This window comes from Bubalus bubalis, chromosome 22 (assembly GCF_019923935.1).
Source record: "Bubalus bubalis isolate 160015118507 breed Murrah chromosome 22, NDDB_SH_1, whole genome shotgun sequence".
Taxonomy (NCBI): Eukaryota; Metazoa; Chordata; class Mammalia; order Artiodactyla; family Bovidae; genus Bubalus; species Bubalus bubalis.
The window spans coordinates 1,257,022-1,278,951 of record NC_059178.1 but is presented as its reverse complement, the minus strand read 5'-3'; the positions used below and the strand labels follow the sequence as shown (position 1 = coordinate 1,278,951).

The window sequence follows — 21,930 nt, the reverse complement described above, 5'->3', positions numbered from 1 at the left end:
CCAAATAAATGACTTAAAATGGTAACCTCTGCAAGCCCACTGCTCTGTCTGTAATGGAGAAGCGATCCGGCTCGTACAGTGTGTTCCGAGGGCCCGGGCTGGCCCGCGAGCACTGAGCACGCATCTGGAGGAGGAGCAGGAGCGGGAGCTGTTGTGCGCTGCTGTGGCAGCCTGACGTCACCACACTGTCCTGTCATTCATAAAAAGGGCACGAAACTGACACAGCACAGACGCTTAGAAGCGCCAGCCAGCCCATCTCCTCATTGTGCACCGGGCACACGGGCAGGCAGACTCGCCCAGTTGCTCCAGTCCTGTGGCTTCTGGGGGGAGAGCTGGCTGCGTGGCTCAGGGCCCCCACTCCCAGCCCGAGGCTCTGTGCCAGGTCCCCTTGCTTTCTTCAGAGTCCCAACTACTGGAGACGCTCTCTGTACCATTAACTCCAACTCTCAGCTTCTGTGGGAGAAAAGTAATCATTACACTGGTTTATCTCACTATGATAATTTCCCTAAAAGTTAATGATATTTAATACTTCCTGCAGATAACTTACAGTCCTCTCTGAAGACCTCCAAGATACTAGAACACTTGAAAGAAGACAGCTCGGAAGCATCAAGTCAAGAAGAAGGTAAGCGTTGATTCCCTGGGATGAGTCATTCTGCACGGTGTTGTTGCAGGGGTAGGTAAACAGGCCGTCAGCACAGACCAAGGATCTGAGAGACAGACGTGTGGGGACTTGGTGTGTGAAAGGTGGTGTTTCAGAGAACAGCGAAAGTGTGTGTGAGCAGTGGTACCGGCTGGCTTTCCAGTTGGGAAAAATTATATAATTAGATCCCTACTTCTATTGCACACAGAACATTTCAAGTGAATAGCACATTATATGTAACATATGTAAACTTAATGTAAAATATAAAACTTGAGTTTTTAAAGGTTAGTACTCTGGGACAAGAAGGCTTTCCAGACAAGACAGAGCAGCATGGCCATAGGGGAGATCTTTCTGTTCTAAGTCAAAGCTTAACATGTGACAGAAAGCCACACTGAAGACATTTGCTGGGTATTTACAGGTGAAGACTCCAGCCAAGACTATACAGTCTTCAAAAATCCTTGAGAAAATCAGTCTGGTCAACAACAAAGGGAAAGATAAAAATAGGCAATTCACAGAAGAACCTTGAATGGTTCCGCCCCCTGAGTAGTCCAGAAAATGCAAATGAAAAACAATGAGAGGTTTTTCTCATTGTCATCTCATTATCATCAAAGAGATATCCAGAGATATCCAGATTTCATACCCATCAGACTGGCAGACCTTTTTCAAGTTTGGGAATTATCAAGGATATGAAGTAAGGGGAATTCTCACCCACTGTCAGTGGAGTTTAAAGTGTTTTGGACAGAATTCGACGCTGTCGTGCAGTGGGAGGCGGTTTCTGCTGCTCCCCAGCATTTCTGCTTCTGTGAACATTGTCGCCTGTGGGCTCAGGGGCCAGGACTCGGGCCGTCCCGGCAGCCTGTGGGGGAACAGCAGAGCCCTGAATGTGACCCGAACGTTTCAAATGTTGATAAAGTCATGAATAGATTGAGGCACGTTCATGCTCGGTGGCAGTTAAAATAAAGGATATTTAGAGTATATTCAAACATGTGGCACCACTGTGTGTGTGAATACACGGATGGGTGGTTAAACACACGCGCCTCAGCTAACCTCTGGGGGGAGGGACTGGATGCAATGGAGGGAGGCATGTAATTGTTCCCGGATGTTTCCTTTCTTAATAAAAAGAGGAAAATACAGAGATATCCAGGAGGTGGGTACATGGGTGTTGGTTTTATTAATATGTATTTTTATGATATATGAGGCACTTCATTTGTCTTAATGGTTAAAAAAAAAAAGGCCTGAAATTCAATGTTGTGGTTTTACAGTTTAATGCTTATAGTCAACTTTTGTAGTTTTGGACAAATTTGATCTGCTGTTAGGTGGAACGTGTTTGAGAGGCTATTTAAGGACATTCGTCACTGATTGTGTCTTTGCAAATTGTCTCTTTGAGGAATTTTCCGTGAGCTTGGAAGCGCTCTGGGTGGTCTGTGAACACTGTCATGCTCATAAATCAGCTGTGGCCTCCGTTTGCGTTTTGCAGAAGGGTGTGGTGTAATAAAGTGTTTTTTTCCTCCACTCTAGATGTGTTACAGCACACCGTAATCCACAAGAAACACGCCGGCAAAGGCCCCCTCGTGCAGTAGGTATCCTCTCCTAAGCCCTGAAGGCTGTTGCGCGTTTGTGAATCGCTGTCCTGTTTGCTTACTGAGATTCAGTTACCATTCTGCCACTTGACTGCTTGCTCGTTATTTGTATCAGCTTTAGCTCGCTCTCCTTGCTTTCGGGTGTTTTTTTTGTTCTGCTCTTCTCTCGTATCAGCCGCGATGGTTGTGCGTGCGCTGTTTCTCGATCCTTGCGGTGGTTACCTGGGGTTTTGTTCTGTGTTGGCCGCTTATGAAGGCCTGACACCAGCTGTGCTTGTACCACTTCCCACGTGAGGACCTTGCATCACTATCTTCACTTACCTCCTCCTAGCTTACAGACTGTGCCTGTCATGTGTCTTAATTCTCTTTTAAACCTCATGAAGCCTTTTTTTCATTCATCATTTAGATACTACCATTCCATTGTTCTTCATTCCTTCAGTGTGTCTGAGCATTCTTCTAACTAAAGAACACTTGAAAATCTCCTATTTCATTGTCTGCCAGTGATGAGTTCACTTTGTTTTTCTCAAGAAGAAATGTCCCTCTCGCCTTCCTTTTTGAAAGACAGTTCGCAGATAGGACATAGGACTGCAGGCGGGTAATCACTTCCTGCAGCTCCGAGCGCCTGGGTCACCATCTCCAGGCCTGTGCTTTTGGTCCCTCACTTCATCTCCTCTCAGCCTGGTTTGATTTCTGCCTCAAAGCACCTAAAATCGTCTGTGTGACTTCTGACCCCCTCCCACAGCCGTGGTCCTCTCCAGGCTCCTGCCATGAGCCTGTTGCCTCTTGGCCCAGGGTTCTGTGTGGGTGCTCTGGGTCTGCGTAGCCCTGGAACCGGCCAGCTCAGAGCGGGAAGTTCCTTCACCCAGGGCTGTGCCCTCACTGGTGGGGAGCTCTGGTTCCTGCCCCTGGGGAGGTAGCTGTGGGAGTCCCAGGGGGCTTGAGCCTCTGCAGCTCGTGGCGGTGGCCCCAGTGATAGCCCCGCAGGCTGGCTTCTTCTCCTCCCATCTGACTTGCCCCTCTCCTTCCTTGCTCCTGCTTCCCAGATGCCTGGCCATGTCAACCACGTCACCCAGACTGTGCTTCTAGGGGGAGCTTAAGACCACAGGTAGCCATTGTCTCCACCCTGTTACTCTCTGAAGGTTAGGGTGCTTCTCCAAACCCGGACTGTGTGTTTGAATTTTCCCATTGTCTGGTTTTCAGCAGTTCCCTGTGATGAGTTTGCAGCTTTCTTTGAGTGAGCCCCTCCTCTGCGGCCCTGGGCGCCCACAGGCCAGGCTTTCTGCCACATCCTGCGTGCTCTCTCAAGCTTCTTCTGCTGCTGCATTTTTCCCCTTTCCACGCCCCAGTCTATTTTCTCATGACCAGATTTCCTCTTCACTGAGTTTTTTCATCTGTTTCCATCCATTGAATTCCTGCTGCTAAGTCGCTTCAGTCGTGTCTGACTCTGTGCGACCCCATAGATGGCAGCCCACCAGGCTCCCCCGTCCCTGGGATTCTCCAGGCAAGAACACTGGAGTGGGTTGCCATTTCCTTCTGCAATGCATGAAAGTGAAAAGTGAAAGTGAAGTCGCTCAGTCGTGCCCGACTCTTAGCGACCCCATGGACTGCAGCCTACCAGGCTCCTCTGTCCATGGATTTTCCAGGCAAGAGTACTGGAGTGGGGTGCCATTGCCGTTCCTAATTTGTTTATTTTATAGTTCTAGAATTTAAATTTGATTCCTCTTTCTATTTTCCAGTATTCTTCCAAAGTTCTGTCATCCTGTAGCTCTTAACCAGTGTTGAGCACTGTTAGTTTAGAGTCCATGTCCAGTAATTCTCTGGATTCTCTGAGTCTGTTTCTGTGGCCTGTTCCTCTTGATTTCCAGTCACATTATGCTGTCCCTTCCCTTGCCTTAGACACACACAGTCCATAGCGATTCTCTCAAGATCAGGGTTAGTACCCCAGCTGTGAGCCATGTGGAATGAGTCCAGAGATAGACTGTGCCTTTGTCAGGCTCTTCAGAGACAGGTATTAATTAATAAATAGGTAAGAATGCTATGTACTGGCTTATTTTCATAGTTTACTTTTTTCCTTAGAGCTATTGCAAAGCATTCTATAAAAAACTAACGTACTGAAGGGAGGGTTGCCGTCGCTCTTCATTGTGTGCTCAGTAGTTGGGGCTCTGAGGACAGAGCTTCATGCTGGCGCGGGCTCTCTCTCTCGCTAGCACTGGCAGTGCAGGTTGCTCCCCGGTGGACGCGCTCCCCGTGCAGTATGCTGAGCAGAATGGAGTCGTGGATTGGAGGAAGCCCACCTGTGCCACCGTTCAGCACCAGGAGCAGTGTGTGGCCTTAGTTGACCAGGTACGGGGGTGGTTTTGTCTTCTGCCATGCTGATCAGGCGGTGTTACTGCATGCGAGTCAAGTTCCTTAAGCACTGTGAGGTCCGCTAGTGTATCTGGTAGGAAGAAATGAAGGAACATTTCAATGTAAGACTTTGAAGTTAATTGGTATACATGACCTAAGCTCCTCTGGGACCTGAAGAAGTGTATTTATATCAGTTTTATTACTCAGAAATACTAATACATTTTATTGTGATGATGCCGGAAATGAGTCACTAGGGATACACCGTTATGCCATGTTTTTTGCTTTGAAAGAATGATTCACATTTTGGTCCCTTTCTCGCTGTGGAGATGTGAACTTTGAAAAGTCTCTTCCCTCGTGACTTGTTGGGCCAGTTCCCCAGCACTCCCAAACGCGATTAGGAAGCACTCGCTTTGCAGCGCTGTGTCGTCAGAGAGCCGCATGCTCCCCAGTGAGTTTAGGGCCATGGCACTGCGAGTACAGGGGCGATGCTTACTGGGACCGCTCTGGAGAGAACCACCTTCTCTAGAAAATGCATCTGTATTACTGGCTAACACTCAGGTCCAGATGTGAACCTTTATTGGGATGTGTTTTAATGAACTAAAGCACTAAAACATACTTTGAGAAATTGTGTTATTAAAGTCATGCTCACTGATGGCCGATTCTCAGGTCCACCTGACTGTCGTGTGTCTTCATCTGCCTCGGGGCCTGTACCTTTTCTTCTTAGAGTCGACACAATCATGTGTTCTACCGACCTGAGCTTGACGAGAAAGACGAGTAAACCTGTAGCAAATACCAGTTACTTGATTGTATTTTTTTAGTGACAAAAAGAAAACAATCCATTTTATTAATAAAAGCAAAATACAGAATAGGTATTTTCCTCATGATTAAGTATTTGTCAGAAAATATGCAAATTTTAGTGGACCAAGTAGGTAACTTCAAAAAAGATAGAAAATAAAACTGTGTTAGATACACAGCTGGGCTTGCGTCATTTTAGTGTCTTGTATCGGAATACGAGGATGCCTCCTTGAGCATGGCTGTGCTTTGGTCCAGTTACTTTTTTATTCTTTCCCGTAGCATTCAACTGAAAAACGAAGTTTATCTTCAATAAGTAAGAAGAAAGGAAAGCCACAAATAGAAAAGTAGGTTTAATTTAATGTTTCTAGTAATAGAAATTGGTCAGAGAAGACAACATCTGATAATAGACCTGTTTAGTTTATGTAGTATAAATAGTATTTTTATATTAGTTTTCTTTTTATTTTTACTCTGGACTTCTTTTTTTTAGTTCTAGATAATCAACACATGTACATAATAAAAACAAGGCTGTTGTCATGTATCATATTCAGTTTGGAGGGGCAGAGTTTCCAGTCCTGCACACTGAAGGGGTAGATCTTGTATTCACATATACCTTACTAAACTTTTTTTTTAATTATTAAAAAAATTGAGGGGAATTTTATTAGTATTGTACTTAATGTGTTCTCTAGGGACTGTTAAAAAAATGTTGGTAACATGTATACTTTTGGCTTAGGGAGAAAATTAAGAAAACTGACAGTAGATTGAATAGTAGAATAAATGGTATTCGAATCTCTGCTCTTCCGCACACCCACGGTGGTTCTGTGAAAGGTAAGGGAGTTTTTCTTTCAATTACACATCACCTAAATATATTTAGCAGGGTACCTATTAGAGTGGGTGTTGAGCTGTTGTGTCAAAGCCTCACACACATTTTCCCTGCATTGATGTGAGTAGTAATTTCTGAATTAACTCCATGAATACTTCAGACGTATTTAATGCAGGAAATCTGGTCTGGCCTCGGAGGTGAAGGGACCTCTGCCGCAGCTACACTCTGGCCCCTTTCCCTCCCCGCCCCCGGCAGCAGTGGTCTCGTCATGGGTTTCCTCTTCAGCTACTCCCTGCTCCAGAGCAGAGGCCACAAGACCTGAGGGGTCTATCCAGCCTCACAGAAGCCTGTACTCTTGTGTTAAAGTCATCGTAAAAAATCTTATTGACTCTTTCAAGCTTTAATGATTGTCCTTTGTGGAGGTTTATGGGAATCACAAGCTGAAGTCAAGATTTTCGGCAGAAGTATCAGCAACCTCAGATATGCAGATGATACTACTCTTAGGGCAGAAAGTGAAGAGGAACTAAAGAGCATCTAGATTGAAAGAGGGGAGTGAAAAACCTGGCTTGAAACTCAGCATTCAAAACATGAGATCATGGCATCCTGTCCAATCACTTCATGGCAGACAGAAGGGGAAAAAGTGGAATCAGTGACAGGTTTTCTTTTCTTGGGCTCCAAAATCACTGCAGATGGTGACTGCAGCCATGAAATGAAAAGACACTTGCTCCTTGGGAGAAAAGCTGTGAAAAACCTAGACAGCATATTAAAAACCAGAGACATCGCTTTGCTAGCAAAGGTCTGTCTAGTCAAGGCTGTGGTTTTTCCAGTGGTCATTTATGGGTGTGAGAGCTGGACCATAAGAAGGACCTTGAGAAGACTGAGCACTGAAGTATTGATGCTTTCAAACCATGGTGTTAGAGAAGACTCTTGAGAGTCCCTGGGACTGCAGGGAGAGCAGAGAAACGTGGGGGGCCAACTCATTGGAGTAACTTTTCGTGTTGTAACACTGCAGTGTCTGAGATTGCCGTGGTGATGGCAGCTGAAACAAGGGGCAGGAGTCCCCGGTGGATGACTAGACACGGCCCTGCCAGGGCTCCCTGTCCGTCTGCCCCTGGTTCGCTCTCTGCGCTGCCTTCTAAGCCACGTGCTAGATCAGGCCATCTCGAGCTAAGATTCCCGTCAGGTATACACCACCCTCGTAACATCACTCTGGTCTCATATGATGTGGGAACTACATCCAAAAAGTTAGTAACACTTTCTTCCCTTTTAGCTTCATATTTTCAGAGATGCATGTGGACTTTGATCTTAGACAGGTGTAGGTTTGCATCTATACCACCCTCCTAGTTTCTTAAATTTGTAAAAGAAGAAGAATATCCACCTCATCAGATTGTAAGACTTAAATGTGACAACATATGAAAAGCATTTGGCTTGCATCAACTACCAAGGTGTTCAGTCATGTAATTCCTTTTGCCTCTTATAATAAGTTAGAAGAAAACATATGCTGTCTAGGTTAAGAACTTTGGATAACCGATCAGACTCTTAATTCCTTTCTTTATTTTCAAATATTATGAAAGTACAACCTCAGGATTTTTAATTCAAAATTAACCTTATTCTATCTTTCTTGTTCTCTCTCTATGCCACTGATTCATATGTGTGTGTATATATATTTTTTTATTTATAGAGTAAACTATAAATAAAAAATACTTTCTGAAACTATTGTCAGGTGTAGCTGAGATGTTTGCTGACCGCAGGTTAGAGATAAAACCCTCTGTTTATTAATCCCTTTGAAATACCAAGGAATTACCTTTAAGGGTTTTTAACAGAACAAGCACACAGTTAGTAAATGTAGATGCCATATTGACGCTGAAAATATTGGGTCCTTTGATTCATGGATTGTCCAGATTTTTAAATAACTCAGTTTGAGATAAGTGTTTGTAACTTAAAATTTAACTTCTATTTTGGGTAAAATACATTTATGTAGTTCAAAATTCTGAAGGTACAAAAGGGAACAAAATAAGTCCCCCCGTCCCCCTGTATGTTGTCTTCTCCCCGAAACAGTCAGTGCTGTTCATCATCTGTGTTTTCACAATATTTGCTTTTAAAATCTCAAGCTTTAAATCTTTCTACTAAAGAGAAGGATGCCTTACCTCACTTACAATATGAAGAACTTTATCCGATTGCATCACCCATGTTTCTTCCACCCCATTTTTCTGTTGGCTGATTGTGGCACCAAAAATTTGGGGTTGACCTCTCAATTTATTTTAGATTATAATGATTTAAAGACCTTCATCTTCCTTTAACAACTCATTGTGGGCCTGTCGTCTGATGCGTCTAAATGGTTCTTAAGTCTGTCTAGCTTCTTTTTATCCATAAATACTAATAACTAGATTTTTATCATTAGAATAGTGGCTAGCCTAAGTTTTTTCCTCTTTGTCGTCTTAATAACATGGCACCCTGTCCCATCACTTCATGGCAAATAGAAGGGGAAAAGTGGAATCAGGGAAAACAATAAGTAAAAAAGTTTATCAGTTTAATTCAGTTGCTCAGTTGTGTTCGACTCTTTGCAACCCCACGGACTGCAGCATGCCAGGCTTCCCTTTCCATTACCAACTCCCAGAGCTTGCTCAAACTCATGTCCATCAAGTCAATGATGCCATCCAACTACCTCATCCTGTCGTCCCCTTCTCTTGCTGCCTTCAATATTTCCTACCATTGGAGTCTTTTCCAATGAATCACTCCTTTGCATCATGTGGCCAAAGTATCAGAACTTTAGCTTCAGCATCAGTCCTTCCAAAGAATATTCAGGACTGATTTCCTTTAGGATTGACTGGTTTGATCTCCTTTCAGTCCAAGAGGCTCAAGAGTCTTCTCCACCACCACAGTTCAAAAGCATCAATTCTTCGGCACTCAGCTTTCTTTATGGTCCAACTCTCACATCCATACATGACTACTGGAAAAACCATAAACTTTGACTAGATGGACCTTTGTTGGCAAAATAATGTCTCTGCTTTTTAATATGCTCTGTAGGTTGGTCATAGTTTTTCTTCCAAGGAACAAGTGTCTTTTAATTTCGTGGCTGCAGTCACCATCTGCAGTGATACTGAAGCCCAAGAAAATAGTCTGTCACAGTTTCTGTTGTTTCCCCATCTATTTGCCATGAAGTGATGGATCGGATGCCATGATCTTAGTTTTTTGAATGTTGAGTTTTTTATATTTCTTTTTAAAAGGGCAGTTTGTGGAATAGCCTTTGGCATAGTTAATGATCCTTACCTTCCTCACCTTCTGAATTCAGAGGATCACATTTCTTTTTTATTATAAAAATTCCAAAGAATCCACACAATTCTAAAGCACCTGGATTATCAAAAACAGGAAATTATGTTCACTATAGATTTAGATTTATGTATGTATTTCTTTGAAAATTGCAAATTAATCTATGACAGTTGAGTGATTAAAATATTTACTAGCTATATAATGTAAAGAAATTAATGGAATAAATTATTTCATTCTGAGAACTAGCTGCCTCACCTCCTTTTTTTTTTTAAGCATTCTGAAGCTTACCCTGTGAAGTATCAAAGGCTTCACTGCCTGATAGTGAGCTCACTCTACCCAAGTGGTTTGGTGGTGGTGGCGTTTTTTTTTTTTTTTTTATTCCCAGTCCATCATTTATTTCTGCTTAGAACTCAGGGGCTACTCAGTCTACTTCATGGGAAGCAATTTAATCTTTTCAAATATTTCAGGCATGGAAATTTTAACTGAAAGCCATTTTTGGCAGTCAGTTGTATTCTTGAGTTGTTGTTTTATTTTGTGTTTTTTTTTTTGTTGTTGTTTTTTAAGAAAGAATTTTATAGTATACTCTGAGGAGTTTTTATTTAACTTAAGAAGTGGTTCGATGTGGTAATATTAGGCAGACCCTACAAAGAACGTTAATTCTGATTTTTAAAGTCAATAAGATTGACTATTTTCTCTGCCTTTGTTTTACAAATGTATTTGTCAATTATTTTCAGTTAAAATTGTGTTTCAGTAATGGATTTTTACCTTGGTCAAGGGCCAGTTTTGATTACATAATTATAGAAAAACTGGAAAAAAAAATTACAACTGTAATTTCTGATGGTTCAGTTCAGAAATGTATTTAACTGAACAATTCTACTTTTTATAAAATCATGTAATTTTCAGATGTGAGTTTGGACATTGGATCTGGACATGACACGTGTGGAGAAACATCTTCAGAGAGTTACAGCTCTCCTTCCAGCCCCCGACATGATGGAAGAGAGAGTTTTGAAAGTGAAGAAGAAAAAGACAGAGGTTTGCTCTTTGGAAGGGTGTAGGGGAGGCAGAGGGAAATGTGTGCTCTTAAAATCTGTCAAACAACTATTTTTATGGTACTGAAAATGTCATTATTGACTTTAAATTTAATTGGTATAACAGGTGTCTTAAAGACCATTAACTTAGCAGTTTCTAGTAATGTTGATTTTTTAAACCTGTTTCACTGGAAATGATATTAAAGAGAAAGAAGACAGAGTCATAACAAAATACAGAGTCGGTGTAGAAAGATTGAAAATTGCATATTGTTAGATGGACATATAATTTTTATGTCTTCCTGATTGACCATTTTTATCATTATAAATATCCTTTGTCTCTAGTGGCAGATTTTGCCGTAACGTCTGTTTTATCAGATGATAATACTGTAGCCACTTTAGCTCTCTCTTGGGTGTTTGCAGGATACCTCTTTTTCCATCTTTTTACCCTAAACGTTATTTGTGTCTTTGATTCTAAAGTATGTCTCTTAAAGACATCTTATAGTTGGATTATGGTTTTTTTAAGCCATTCTGCCCATCTCTGGCATTTGGCTGACTTGTTTATGTATTTAAATTTACTGTAATTAATGATAAGGTAGGATTTATATCTGCCATTTTGTTTTCTGTATGTACTGCATCTTCAAATTCTCCTTACATGAAAGCTCAGAGTCAGCCAGAAGTAAGAACTGAGAGCCACCTTAGGTCTTTACTGGACGGGCCCACAGCCCTGCATATGAGCGTGGCCTTCTAAATTCTCAGGGATATATCCAAGCCACCTTAGGTCTTACTGGACGGGCCCACAGCCCTGCGTATGAGCATGGCCTTCTAGATTCCCAGGGATGTATCTAAGCTTTTCCGAGCTTCCTGTGGACATCTCATTCTTCAGTTTTTTCTTTTAAGTTTTTTGGTCAGACTCTTGTTAGTCCCAACTAGTAACGCTACCTCAGGCAGCCATATTGTTGAACATGTGCCGCCGATGGTGACAAATGCCATGGGTCAGCAGTTGCTAACCTGGCAGATTCAGCTGCTAGTCACTCAGTCGTGTCTGACTCTTTGCCGCCTCGTGGACTGTAGCCCACCAGGCTCCTCTGTGCATGGGATTTCCCAGGCAAGAATGCTGGAGTGGGTTGCCCTTCCTTCTCCGGGGGGTCTTCCCCACCCAGGGACTGGACTTGGGCCTCCTGCACTGCAGGTGGCTTTGTTGGTGGTGGTGGTCATAATGGGGTTTTGTTAATGAGACGTTATACTTTTCAAAGTCATCTCAGAAAAGGAAAACCTATCTCTAAATTGCTAGATGAGTCCTTCTAATGAATGCTCAGAAAACCATTTGAGATCAGTTAAAATCATGGGGCCATTTGCTATGACTTAAGATGATTTAAACAAAGCCCAGTTCATTTAGAAATTTAACTGATCATCTGAAAAATGTTAACAGCTTCTTTGGAACTTAAATATTATTTTTAACTCCTACTCATGTGAAGGTACAGATATAGATATAATGCCTTAAGTAAGTTACTAATTGAATACTTTTTGTTTTGCAGAGTTTAACAAGGAACTCCTCAGTTATTAAGGGGAGTCTATATTAGAACCATTTATTCATAAGTTGAATCTCTTCTAATAAAAATTGAGTTACTAGTATTGTTGTTTACATTCTAGGTCACGAAATAGGTTCTATTTAACCTTTCTCCAGGAAGCATAGTATGATTTGTTTTTAGAATTGTTTCTAAAAGTTTGAGCTTCTTAGCTGAATATAGCTAGTTACTACCTTAATAAATATAAGCATTTTAACTACATAATGCAATTCTGCTTATATTTGTGAGCAAAAAAAATGTTAAATCAGGTGCTGCATTTAATTGGGTGGTCTCCATACATAGCACTGCAGGATCTGGGTTATGAGAGTTAAAACTGAATTAAATCTTGCACTTTGCCCCCTTTACACCAAAAATCAAGAAACCCAGGGGAAGTCTATATTGAATTTATTTCTGTTTACAAGCATAAGAGTGCGTAAGAAGGATGCAGTAATAAAAAGAACTGTGATACAGTTTTGTATCTGCCACTTGGCTGTTCGCTTTTAGAAGGAACTGCAGCGCTCTCGTGTGTTTCTTGCCTCTTGTGCTCTAGCCTCTACTTGATGACCGCACTGGCAGTTTCACATGCTCTTTCTCCACCGAAGTGTTTAAAAGGGAGACTCGTCCACTCTAGGAAAACTGTCTTCTCTTCTCTACGTCTAGATGTTTAAATTAAATATAGTCTTGATTGAACTCCTTTAAATTGTATAATTTATGAGAGACAAATGTGAAGACCTCACGTTTGGCAGGCAGTACAGCATATAAATCAAATGAATTGCCTAAAATTGATTAAAGGTAAAAGATACCTGATCCCTTGTAATAAAGGTCTGTGTTTATACTGTGCTTCATCCAGGCGCCATTAACCTTTTGTTTCTTACCTGTCCAAGGGTTTTTTTGAGATTTCATTTTTTTAGAGCGGTTTTGGATTTACAATGAAACTGAGAGACAGACACAGAAATTTCCTGTGTAGCCCCTCTTCTCACACTGTATGAACATCACTGACTGGAATGGCACATTTGTTTACCAAGGATGGAACCAACTTTGACACAAAACTGACTTTGACACGTGATATGTCTAAGGGCACAGTCTTGGTGGTGTACCTTCAGTGGCTCTGGTCAGATGTGTAAGGATACAGATTCACCTTCACGACATCATACGGTGTTTCCACTGCCCTGAAAATCCTCTGTGCTCTGCCTCCTCATCTTTCCTTCCCGGGCTCCACCCCTGGCAACCACCAATCTTTTTATTGTCTCCTTGGTGTCTTGCCTTTTCCAGAATCTCCATAGTTTTCAAATAAAGTCCATAGAAAGCCGAAAATTAAAAGAAGGTTAGCTCAATAGTCAGGACACTGAGGGGGATACATTTATTGGTTTTAAAAGTCAGGATATATTTTTAGGTATACTTAAATTTTATTTCTAGCAGGATGGACGGGAGAGGATGCTTGTGTTAACATCTGTTGACATGTTTCCCTCAGACACGGACAGCAATTCCGAGGACTCTGGAAATCCCTCGACAACCAGGTTTACAAGTTACGGTTCTGTCGGCCAGACGGTCACGGTCAAGCCACCTGTTCAAATCGCTTCCTTAGGAAACGACAGTGCAGACCTTTTGGAAGATCCCTTAAGCTCAGCCAAGTATCAGCATATTTCTTTCATGCCAACTCTACACTGTGTCATGCACAATGGTGCCCAGAAGTCTGAGGTCGTGGTGCCTCCGCCCAAGTCTGCTGATGGCAAGACGATCGGGATGCTGGTCCCCGGCCCTGTGGCGCTCTCCGCCCTCCGGGAGCCTGCGGACCCCGCGCCCCTGGGCGCGCTCGGGCCGGCGACGTCCGCCGGGGACTCGGAGAAGCCACTGGAGCTGCTGGCGGCCCCGCTGCCGCTGCCCTCCGGCTTCCTCCCGCACGGCGGCGGCCCCGCGCTGCACCTCACCATCCAGAGGCTGAAGCTGCCGCCGGGCCCCCCCGAGGGCTGCGCCCTGAACTTGGCGCCGCCGCCCGCCGCGGGCCTGGGCGCGGGCTCTGCGAGCGCCGCCTTCGGCCCCGGCCCCGGGCCCTTCCCGGGCTCCCCCGTCGCTGCCACGGACCCCGTCCCGAAGGCCGCCTCACCGGCGGCGGGACTCTCTCCAATGGTGCCTCAGCTGGAGGGCGGCGCGGCAGCCGCGGCCCCGCCCGCCGGCGTGAAGGTGGTGGTCCCCGCGGCCTCACCCGCCGCCTTCCCCGGGCCGGCCGCCACGAGCGCGCCGTCGGGCGCCCCGAGCCCCGCGCCCAGCGCGAGCCCCGCGCCCAGCACGGCGCAGGGCGACGGCGCCGCCTTCCTGGGCGCGGGCGCGCTGCTGGCCCCGGCCGGCGCCTGCGGCTCGTGCGGTCGGCGCTGCGGCTGCGGGGCCGGGCTGCCACTCGGCGGCTACTACTACCCGGGGCCGGCGCCCGGGCCGCTGTACCGCGTCTCGCCCTTCTTCAGCCTGCCCTCCCTCTGCAACGGCAGCTACCTCAGCCAGGCGCCCCAGGGCAGCGGCGGCCAGCTCCCCTTCTTCCTGCCTCAGGCCCCGTACGCCAGCGGGCTGGTGCATGACCCGGTGCTGGGCGGCCAGGCCGGCTACGGCGTGCAGCCGGTGGCGGGCTTCGGCCGGTTCTACCCCGCGTACGCGCACAGCGTGGTGGCCGGCTCGGGCGGCACGGCGCCCAAGAAGAGCGGGAGCGCCTCGTGCTACAACTGTGGCGTGAGCGGACACCATGCGCAGGAGTGCAAGCAGTCGTCCATGGAGGCCGGCCCACAAGGTAATCACGAGAGTGCCCGGAGGACTTGTTTTTGAGGGGCCGGAGGCGTGCAGCTCCGTGGGAGCAGCAGGAGCCGCGGTGTGTCCGCAGGCTGCGCGCGCAGCGACAGCCGAGAGGTGCAGGCGGCCAGACAGCGTAGACACAGGCCCCGCAGCTCAGGGCAGTTCAGAGGAATCCAGTTGCCAGGGAAGGAGGAAACCGGAAAGGCACTTTTTAAGGGATATAATGGGAATTTGCAAAATCTCTTTGCTAGCAGCACTTTTTTTTTTTTTTTTTTTAAACAACAATCCCGTTTCATAGAGTAAGCGAAAGTTTTAAATACTGAAAAATTAGGAAGTGGCAGTCACCTGACTCGGGAGATCCTTCGTTACTTGGGTCTGCCTGTGCGCAGGCGGATGACCTCAGGCGTGCGCCCTTCTTTCCCAGCCGACGGTAGTTTCCAGTGCTGTCACGTTTTAAGGAACAGAACAGTTAAGCACTGCGCTTTCCTGGTGGCTAAGAGGGTAAAGAATCTGCCTGCAATGCAAGAGACCCGGGTTCCATCCCTGAGTCAGGAGGATCCCCTGGAGAAGGGAATGGCAACCCACTCCAGTGTTCTTGCCTGGAGAATCCATGGATGGAGGAGCCTATGGGGGTATAGTCCATAGAATGGCAGAGTCAGACACGACTGAGCAACTAACACTTTCACTTGGGAATAAGAAAATTACAACTTTCTTGTGTTACCACCACAATAAAGAAATTCTTCTTAAATAAGTACAAGTAGGATACCAAATTCAATGGAGGCCTCAAACTGTTATGTTTCAGCTCACACAAAGCTTTTGAATTTTGCCAGATATCAATACAGGAAAAGGGTCTTGAATTGGGAGTGTTTGCTTGGAGTTTTTAAGGGAAAGTTGAGTTTGATAGCTTTAGGTTGAACTTAAAGCGCAAACTTCCCGTTGCTAGGACTGTTGTGGGTCACGGCAGTGCAGAAGGCGCTGCCTGGACGCAGGGGCAGCCCGTCTGATGTCGTGGGTGATGCCTTACAGTGCGCAGTGACTTAGCAGCTCTCTTTCCCGTTTTAGGCTCTTTCAGACTGAGATACGCACCTCCCCTCCCCCCTTCTAGTGACACGTTGGATTCTGCAGACTGAAACAAGTAAAGCTTGCCTCCCTAATACACTGAAGCGTGGGCAGTCGTGGTGGGGTGTGGAGGGGAGGGAAAGGAAAGGTGTGTGTTTGTGTTTCTCTGTCTGCACATCTCCTAGACTTCTATGCAGTTGAGGTTTCTCATTTCTCTTGTACGGATGGCCAAAACAAAACAAGAATGCATTGCTTTTGAGCCTCTGGTCTCCTGGTTCAACAACAGGCTTATCTGTATGATACGTGTAATTTAAACCTTCAAACAATCAAAAGGAAAATCTTGATGTGTGCTTTTTTTTTTTTTTTAACACTGAATACTTGCTGTGTGCAATGTTTACTGAATCTTTGAAACTGTGTATTTGACCTTTTTTCATAACACTGGTGACGGTCATATGGTTTTGGGGGAAAAAAACAAAAAAAAACAAAAAAATTTGCTTCTTCCCCAGCTTTTCTCACTTTGGCCCTAATCGCCACGTTTTCGTCCCACCTCCGCTCTTGACAGTGGCTGCCGGAGCGGCTGGGCCTGCACCGTCCACACTCTGAACCGCTCTGCGTAGTATCATTCACTGGTAAAAGGTTTCACCTTCACAGTAAGAGAGAATCCGATTCCCCAAGCAGTGTGTATATATGTAATAAACACTTCCACACACCACTTCCACACACTAACGCAGCGCTTGTCCAAATAAAAATCAGAGTGGAAGAGAGAGGAAGAGGTAAAACCATATGAAACTGAGAAAATGTGACATATAAAGTGGACAAAGAGCTTTTTCTTTAAAAACAGAAACTTTTTTACTCCATCATACGTTTTTAGCCTGTTGCTTCAGAGAGACATAAAGTGAACAAACTTGTGTGAGTGTGGTTCTCCTGTGTGTTTGTGTTTGTAACGAAAGCCAACAGCCAATTTTACATGTAGTCTACCACAGTCTACCACTGTGTCACATAAAAGACACTTAAGTCAAGATTTCTTTTCCTTACACCAACTGTCAGTGTTCTGTCATGTTTGAAATGTATACGGTTTATTGCGATCTGAACAGAAGCTCTGCATTTCTACAAAAGTCAGGTATTTGTTCCCTATCCTGTCTCTCGTAGCAAAGTCACTTTGGTAACAGTTTACCACTATGTTTGATTATAATGTGAAAGACTGAATTCTGAGTGTGTTATGATGGTGTTAATCATGTCAGTGTCCCGTCACTAAGTTTAATGCTGCTGTTTAAAACGACTGTTTGTTTTTAAAGCCGATCTATGTACTAAATTGCTTCCAGGTAATTTTTGATTTCCTAAAGTGCACTGAGGTTATCTGGAAGATGGGGTGTGGGTTTGGACCGCTGCCGTCGGCGGCACGGAGCAGCCCCCAGTGTTGAGCCGTGGGTGTGAAGGCTGGGGGTTGGGTGTGCTACGCCCCACCGTCAGTACAGAGCAGAGACGGCGGGTGTTTCTGTGGGGTCACGTTGGTGTGCGGCAGAGGAACTTAAATATCTGGCCTTGGTTCAGAAACCTAACAGATTGCCAGACAAAAGGAAACACTTGAAGTAAGAAGCTTCCTGTAAAGCTTCATAGGTAGAATTTATATTTATAGCACCAATGTACATTTTGAAACCTTCTTTCAGGGGTGGGAGTAAAAGGGGAAGAAAGGTGGGGTGGGAGAAGGGGTAGGCGAAAGCTTTAATTTAAAAAGAAAGTTCAACGAAAGGAAATTATTTTGATTAAATATATTTTATTTGGGTATTTTTGGACCATATTATTAAATTAATTGTTAAGCTGCAATCGAGCTGTGGAAGTGAGAGTTTTGATAAGCCCTGTATGGACCGCATTGTGAATCACTTGCCAGTTGTACTTTATGGAGCTTATTTTATGATTTAAAAGACTGTACTGTATATAGGAGGTATGTTACCTTCTCCTTATTTGTATGTTTACCATATACTTTGATATTTGAAATGTATGTACTGGAAAGGCCACTTATATTTCTAGAAAAGATTGGATTTTATGCAACCTTTTTTCCTTGAATTAACAGCAATAAAAAAATGAAAAATGGCTTCAGAATTGTGCTTTATTGCAAATGTTGTAGCAGTGAAGAGAGGGGGACATCATACCTGGTGGGTTTGGAGTTTTTCCTTTTTAAAGAATCAACCAGTTATTTCCCTGTAATGTGGGCCGTGAATCCCCTAGTTATTTACCATCTGGGAATCCCAGCCACCCCAAGCAGCCTGCCTGACTGTACAGGTCACCTGCGTGCCCACTGCGAGCAGAGCCTTGCCCAGCCCCGCAGGTGGTCCCGCGCTCAGAGTGCGTGTCTGGAGCCACTCGTGGAGGCTCCCTCTGTGGCCGCCGGGCGGGCCACGGGTTTGGAGAGAGCACGGCGCCCCCTGGTGGTCCGCAGGCGCCCGCTCCGTTAGCCGGCGGGCAGGCGCCTCACGCCTCGCGCGGCAGTTCGCCCCAAGGTGGAACTGCCCGTCGAGGTGACGCCCGTCTCCGGGTCGTCTGCTGCGTCCCTGCGCTCCTTCCGCCGCGCGAGGTCCCCGCTCTCAGTGCCACTGTCCTCTCGCTGCTCCGCTTTGCGTCCTCCTTCCCCAGCACGCAGTGTATTCTTCCTTGGCTCGAGCTTTAGAGAAAGGGTGCCCTTTACTTCGGTTTTTGAGACTGCGTCTTCTCATCCGGTGTCAAGCAGACACCTGGGTAGTTTTCACTGCTCTGCTGTCGTTAACAGCAGCATTTTTGCCCCTGTCTCCCGGTTTCCACGTGCAGGAGCGCCCTTGGGAGACACATCCAGGCACGCAGGTGCGGGGCCGTAGGCCGTCCTCCCAGACTGGCCGGCGGTTTTCCAAGTGGCTGGCGCTCGGTCCGTGTCCTGGCCGCTCCTGAGACCTGGTGACAGTGTCCCGGGCGCCTTGGCGGGGGTGACTTCGTGTGAGGCTTCGTGGAGGAGTGCCTGACTGCACGGGCGGGCGCGGACGGCCCTGCCAGGGCCGGGGCGCGCTGCGGGCACCTCTGGGTGACAGGCGGTGTGGTTAGGAAGTCGGGGAGGGGGCAGACACGGGCCACTGTTGTGGGAAACGTCCTGAAAGAGTTACTGGATTTGTGGTTCAGTTAGTAAAACAGCCAGACTGCAGAATTGGGAGTTGTTGAAGGAAAAATTGGAAGTTGCCAGGTTTTAAATAGAGACAAAAAGAAAAAAATGTGTTGACATGGTTTTTGAAACTGTCAGATGGTTGAGAGAAAGCCTGGAAGTTGAGAGATGGGTTAGGGTGAGGGCAGGACAAGAGGGGGATGGTAGAGGCGGGCGGAAGGACCCCTGGGCTGCAGAGCTGCGTTTTACCACGGGGATGACAAGCTTAAGTTATGGCTCCGAGGATTAAATAATAATGGGCAGGGTCCAGCATCATGAAATAGCACCAAGGAGGCACTCAGATGTTAGCAGAATTCTGTTTCCATGAACAGAATTGTCTGCCTGAAGGCAGCGGTTGGTTGTGGCGGTGAGGAGGTTAGGAATGTAGTTCTTCCTTATGTTAAGCTTAGTTGTTTGAGCTCTCTCCATTGATAAAAGATAAAATATTGCTTGTCCTCAAAAATTATTTGGGATTTCCCCAGCTGGTCTAGTGGCTGACTCTGTGCCCCCAATGGAGGGGGCCCAGGTTCGATCCCTGGTCAGATCCCACATGCTATAACTAAGACCCAATGCAACCAAATTAAGTATATATTAAAAATTATTTGGAGGCAACTCGGGGGTATAATATCCATGGGCTAAGTCTTGCAGAACCGAAGTAGAATAAGGTCTTACAAGGCAAATCCACATTGTAGGTTTTTTTAAGTGCTAAATACCTAAACTTTCTGAAGGTTCCCTAAAGATTAAAGCACAATGCAAAATAATCTCTCTCTCTTTTTTTTTTAACAGGGAGCATCTAGTACTCAGGAGCACCACCCATTAGAGCCTGGAAAACACCTGTTTTCAGTTCTATGTATTGATTACAAAAGCATTCTAAGGTTAAGGCAGTGAAAGCAAATGGAGGCAAGCTGTGGTAGCAGTTAACCCCATAACACTTCCATCTCTCCTCTCGAAGGAATGAAGAAAAATACTGACACCCCACCTACCGCACCCACAAAAAGGATGCACTTATTTCTGGAGAAATGAATTGAGGTCTGGGGGATGGAGGAAGAGAGGGTGCGCTTTTAAACATGGTTGCTGCATTTCTGGTCGTTCCTGTGGGGCTGGAGGAAAGTCTGCAGCGGGTCCTGTTTGGCGAATGAAGGGCCCTGGAGTCCAGGCTGAAGAGTCCGGTGTCACCGCAGGTGAGGGTGTTTCCCCTACAGTGCCCGCGCTCTCCTGCAGAGGGCAGCACTGTCCTTTTCCGGAGCGTGCACGGTTTTAACACCTGAGGTCCATCTAACATCAGTATTTCAGTTTATCGCTACTTACGGGTCACGTTGTGCCCATATGTGCAAAAGTAACTGTGCCGTATCTCCAGAGAAACTGACCTAGTTGTTAAATGCTGTCCTCTTTTGGAAACTTGGCCCCTTTGGAGCATGGGCACCCATGGCGTGACCTCTGTGTGTATCCAACTGTCGGTCCACCTTGGAAGCAGGGTGGCTTTAGGCTCCCTATTCCTGCCCTGGAAAACGGGGCCCATCACAGTGGAGACGAGGAAAAGCCTTCCTGCCGTCGCAGCTCGGCTGCACTGACCGCTGGCCTCAGCCTCCAGAGCTGCTAGTCCCGAGGTCCTGGTTTGCTACTTGAGACCTGGGGGTAGGGGTGAGGCGTGTGTGTGTGTTGACGGGGGTCCTTCATTGTGCTTCTTTGTCCTCTTGCAGCTCCAACGCAGTCCACTGGAAACGGTCTCACCCGCCTCGAGACCAAGAGATTGCTCGTTGGGCAGCAGCGCCACCTGGTGGGGAGAGGACACCGCCAGCGAGCGGCCGCTGGCGGCGGGGGGCGGGGTGGGGGGGGGCGGGACGGAAGGCGCGAGGCATTTCGGGTGGTGACCTGAGCTCAGGGCCTTAAAGCATGCCGGCGGCTGTCCGCGGAAGCAGTGTGAGCAGCCTCCCCTTTCAGCCTCCGCAGTCTCAGTAGGGCATACACATCTTACACGCACCGATGGTGCTTCACAGTCTCCCGTGCGAAGGGGTGCTTCTCCCTGCCCCTCCCCCCCTCACCGTTGCTCAGGGGGCTTCAGGGCCACCGGCGGTGAAGGCCCGGCCCCAGGTTCAGAGGAGGCTGCCCCTGCTCGTCCACGGCCCACAGCGCCTCCCGGCTGAGCCCAAGGCCACGGCCTTTGAAGCCGCATAAAACGGTGGATACCCGTGGTCTTAGGAGCCTGGGGCTTCTGGACTCCCTGCAGGAGCAGAGGGCCGGCTCTGGGGGGCCCGAATGTCTCTTCGCTGCGTCTTTGTTGAAGGATTTGAAGACGCGGGGTGAGTGGAGGCGTGTAGAGGTGGACGCCTCAGGACTTCTGGATGAGGCTTTAAGTGTTCTGTCTCCGATGAATTCAAGGAGCGGCATTTCTCGCCTACACCCAGGGTTTTAAACAGGCGCCACTATCCTCCGCTGAAACACCGACTTTTGCTCTGCAGAGGTTTTTATGATCCCCCAGATGTCTCGGTAAATCGAGCATTTAGTGACTCGTCAAGACTTAGGAACTTCGGAAACGCAGCGGCAGGGCACACACAAGACACCTGACTGCTGACGCTGGAAAAGCTCTGAGAGTGACATGTGGATGGTCGCAAGCACTACCCCTCAGCCCGCGCGGCTCAGACTCCCCGGGCCGGAAAACGGCAGCAGCAAAGGCACCTTCAGGCAGACACAGAGGCGGCCACACCCACCGCGGAAGCCCCTCTGGATGCTCTAGGGAGGCCGCCCGCTCACCAGGGGCCTGGGGCTCATTCGTGCTCGGGTATCAAGGACTGGACTCGGGACGTGGTCATCCCGCGTGCCTCGTACGCCTTCATCAGACGAACTTGTGCAAGAGAGGAAGTCTTGTTCCAGCACCACCCCCGATTC

At 46.7% G+C, this 21,930-nt stretch overlaps 1 protein-coding gene across 1 annotated transcript in view; it reads left to right on the top strand.

Moving 5' to 3' along the window:
- The window catches only part of ZCCHC2 (zinc finger CCHC-type containing 2), a 53,289-nt gene extending 35,317 nt beyond the window's left edge, over positions 1-17,972 (top strand). The window contains exons 7-14 of the mRNA XM_025273645.3: positions 539-622; positions 2,159-2,216; positions 4,428-4,563; positions 5,641-5,705; positions 6,092-6,186; positions 10,355-10,483; positions 13,516-14,820; positions 15,885-17,972. Coding sequence (XP_025129430.2) covers positions 539-622; positions 2,159-2,216; positions 4,428-4,563; positions 5,641-5,705; positions 6,092-6,186; positions 10,355-10,483; positions 13,516-14,820; positions 15,885-15,952 — 1,940 coding nt within the window. The 3' untranslated portion in view covers positions 15,953-17,972. The remainder of the gene's footprint in view (positions 1-538; positions 623-2,158; positions 2,217-4,427; positions 4,564-5,640; positions 5,706-6,091; positions 6,187-10,354; positions 10,484-13,515; positions 14,821-15,884) is intronic.
- The last annotated feature ends 3,958 nt before the right edge of the window (positions 17,973-21,930 follow it).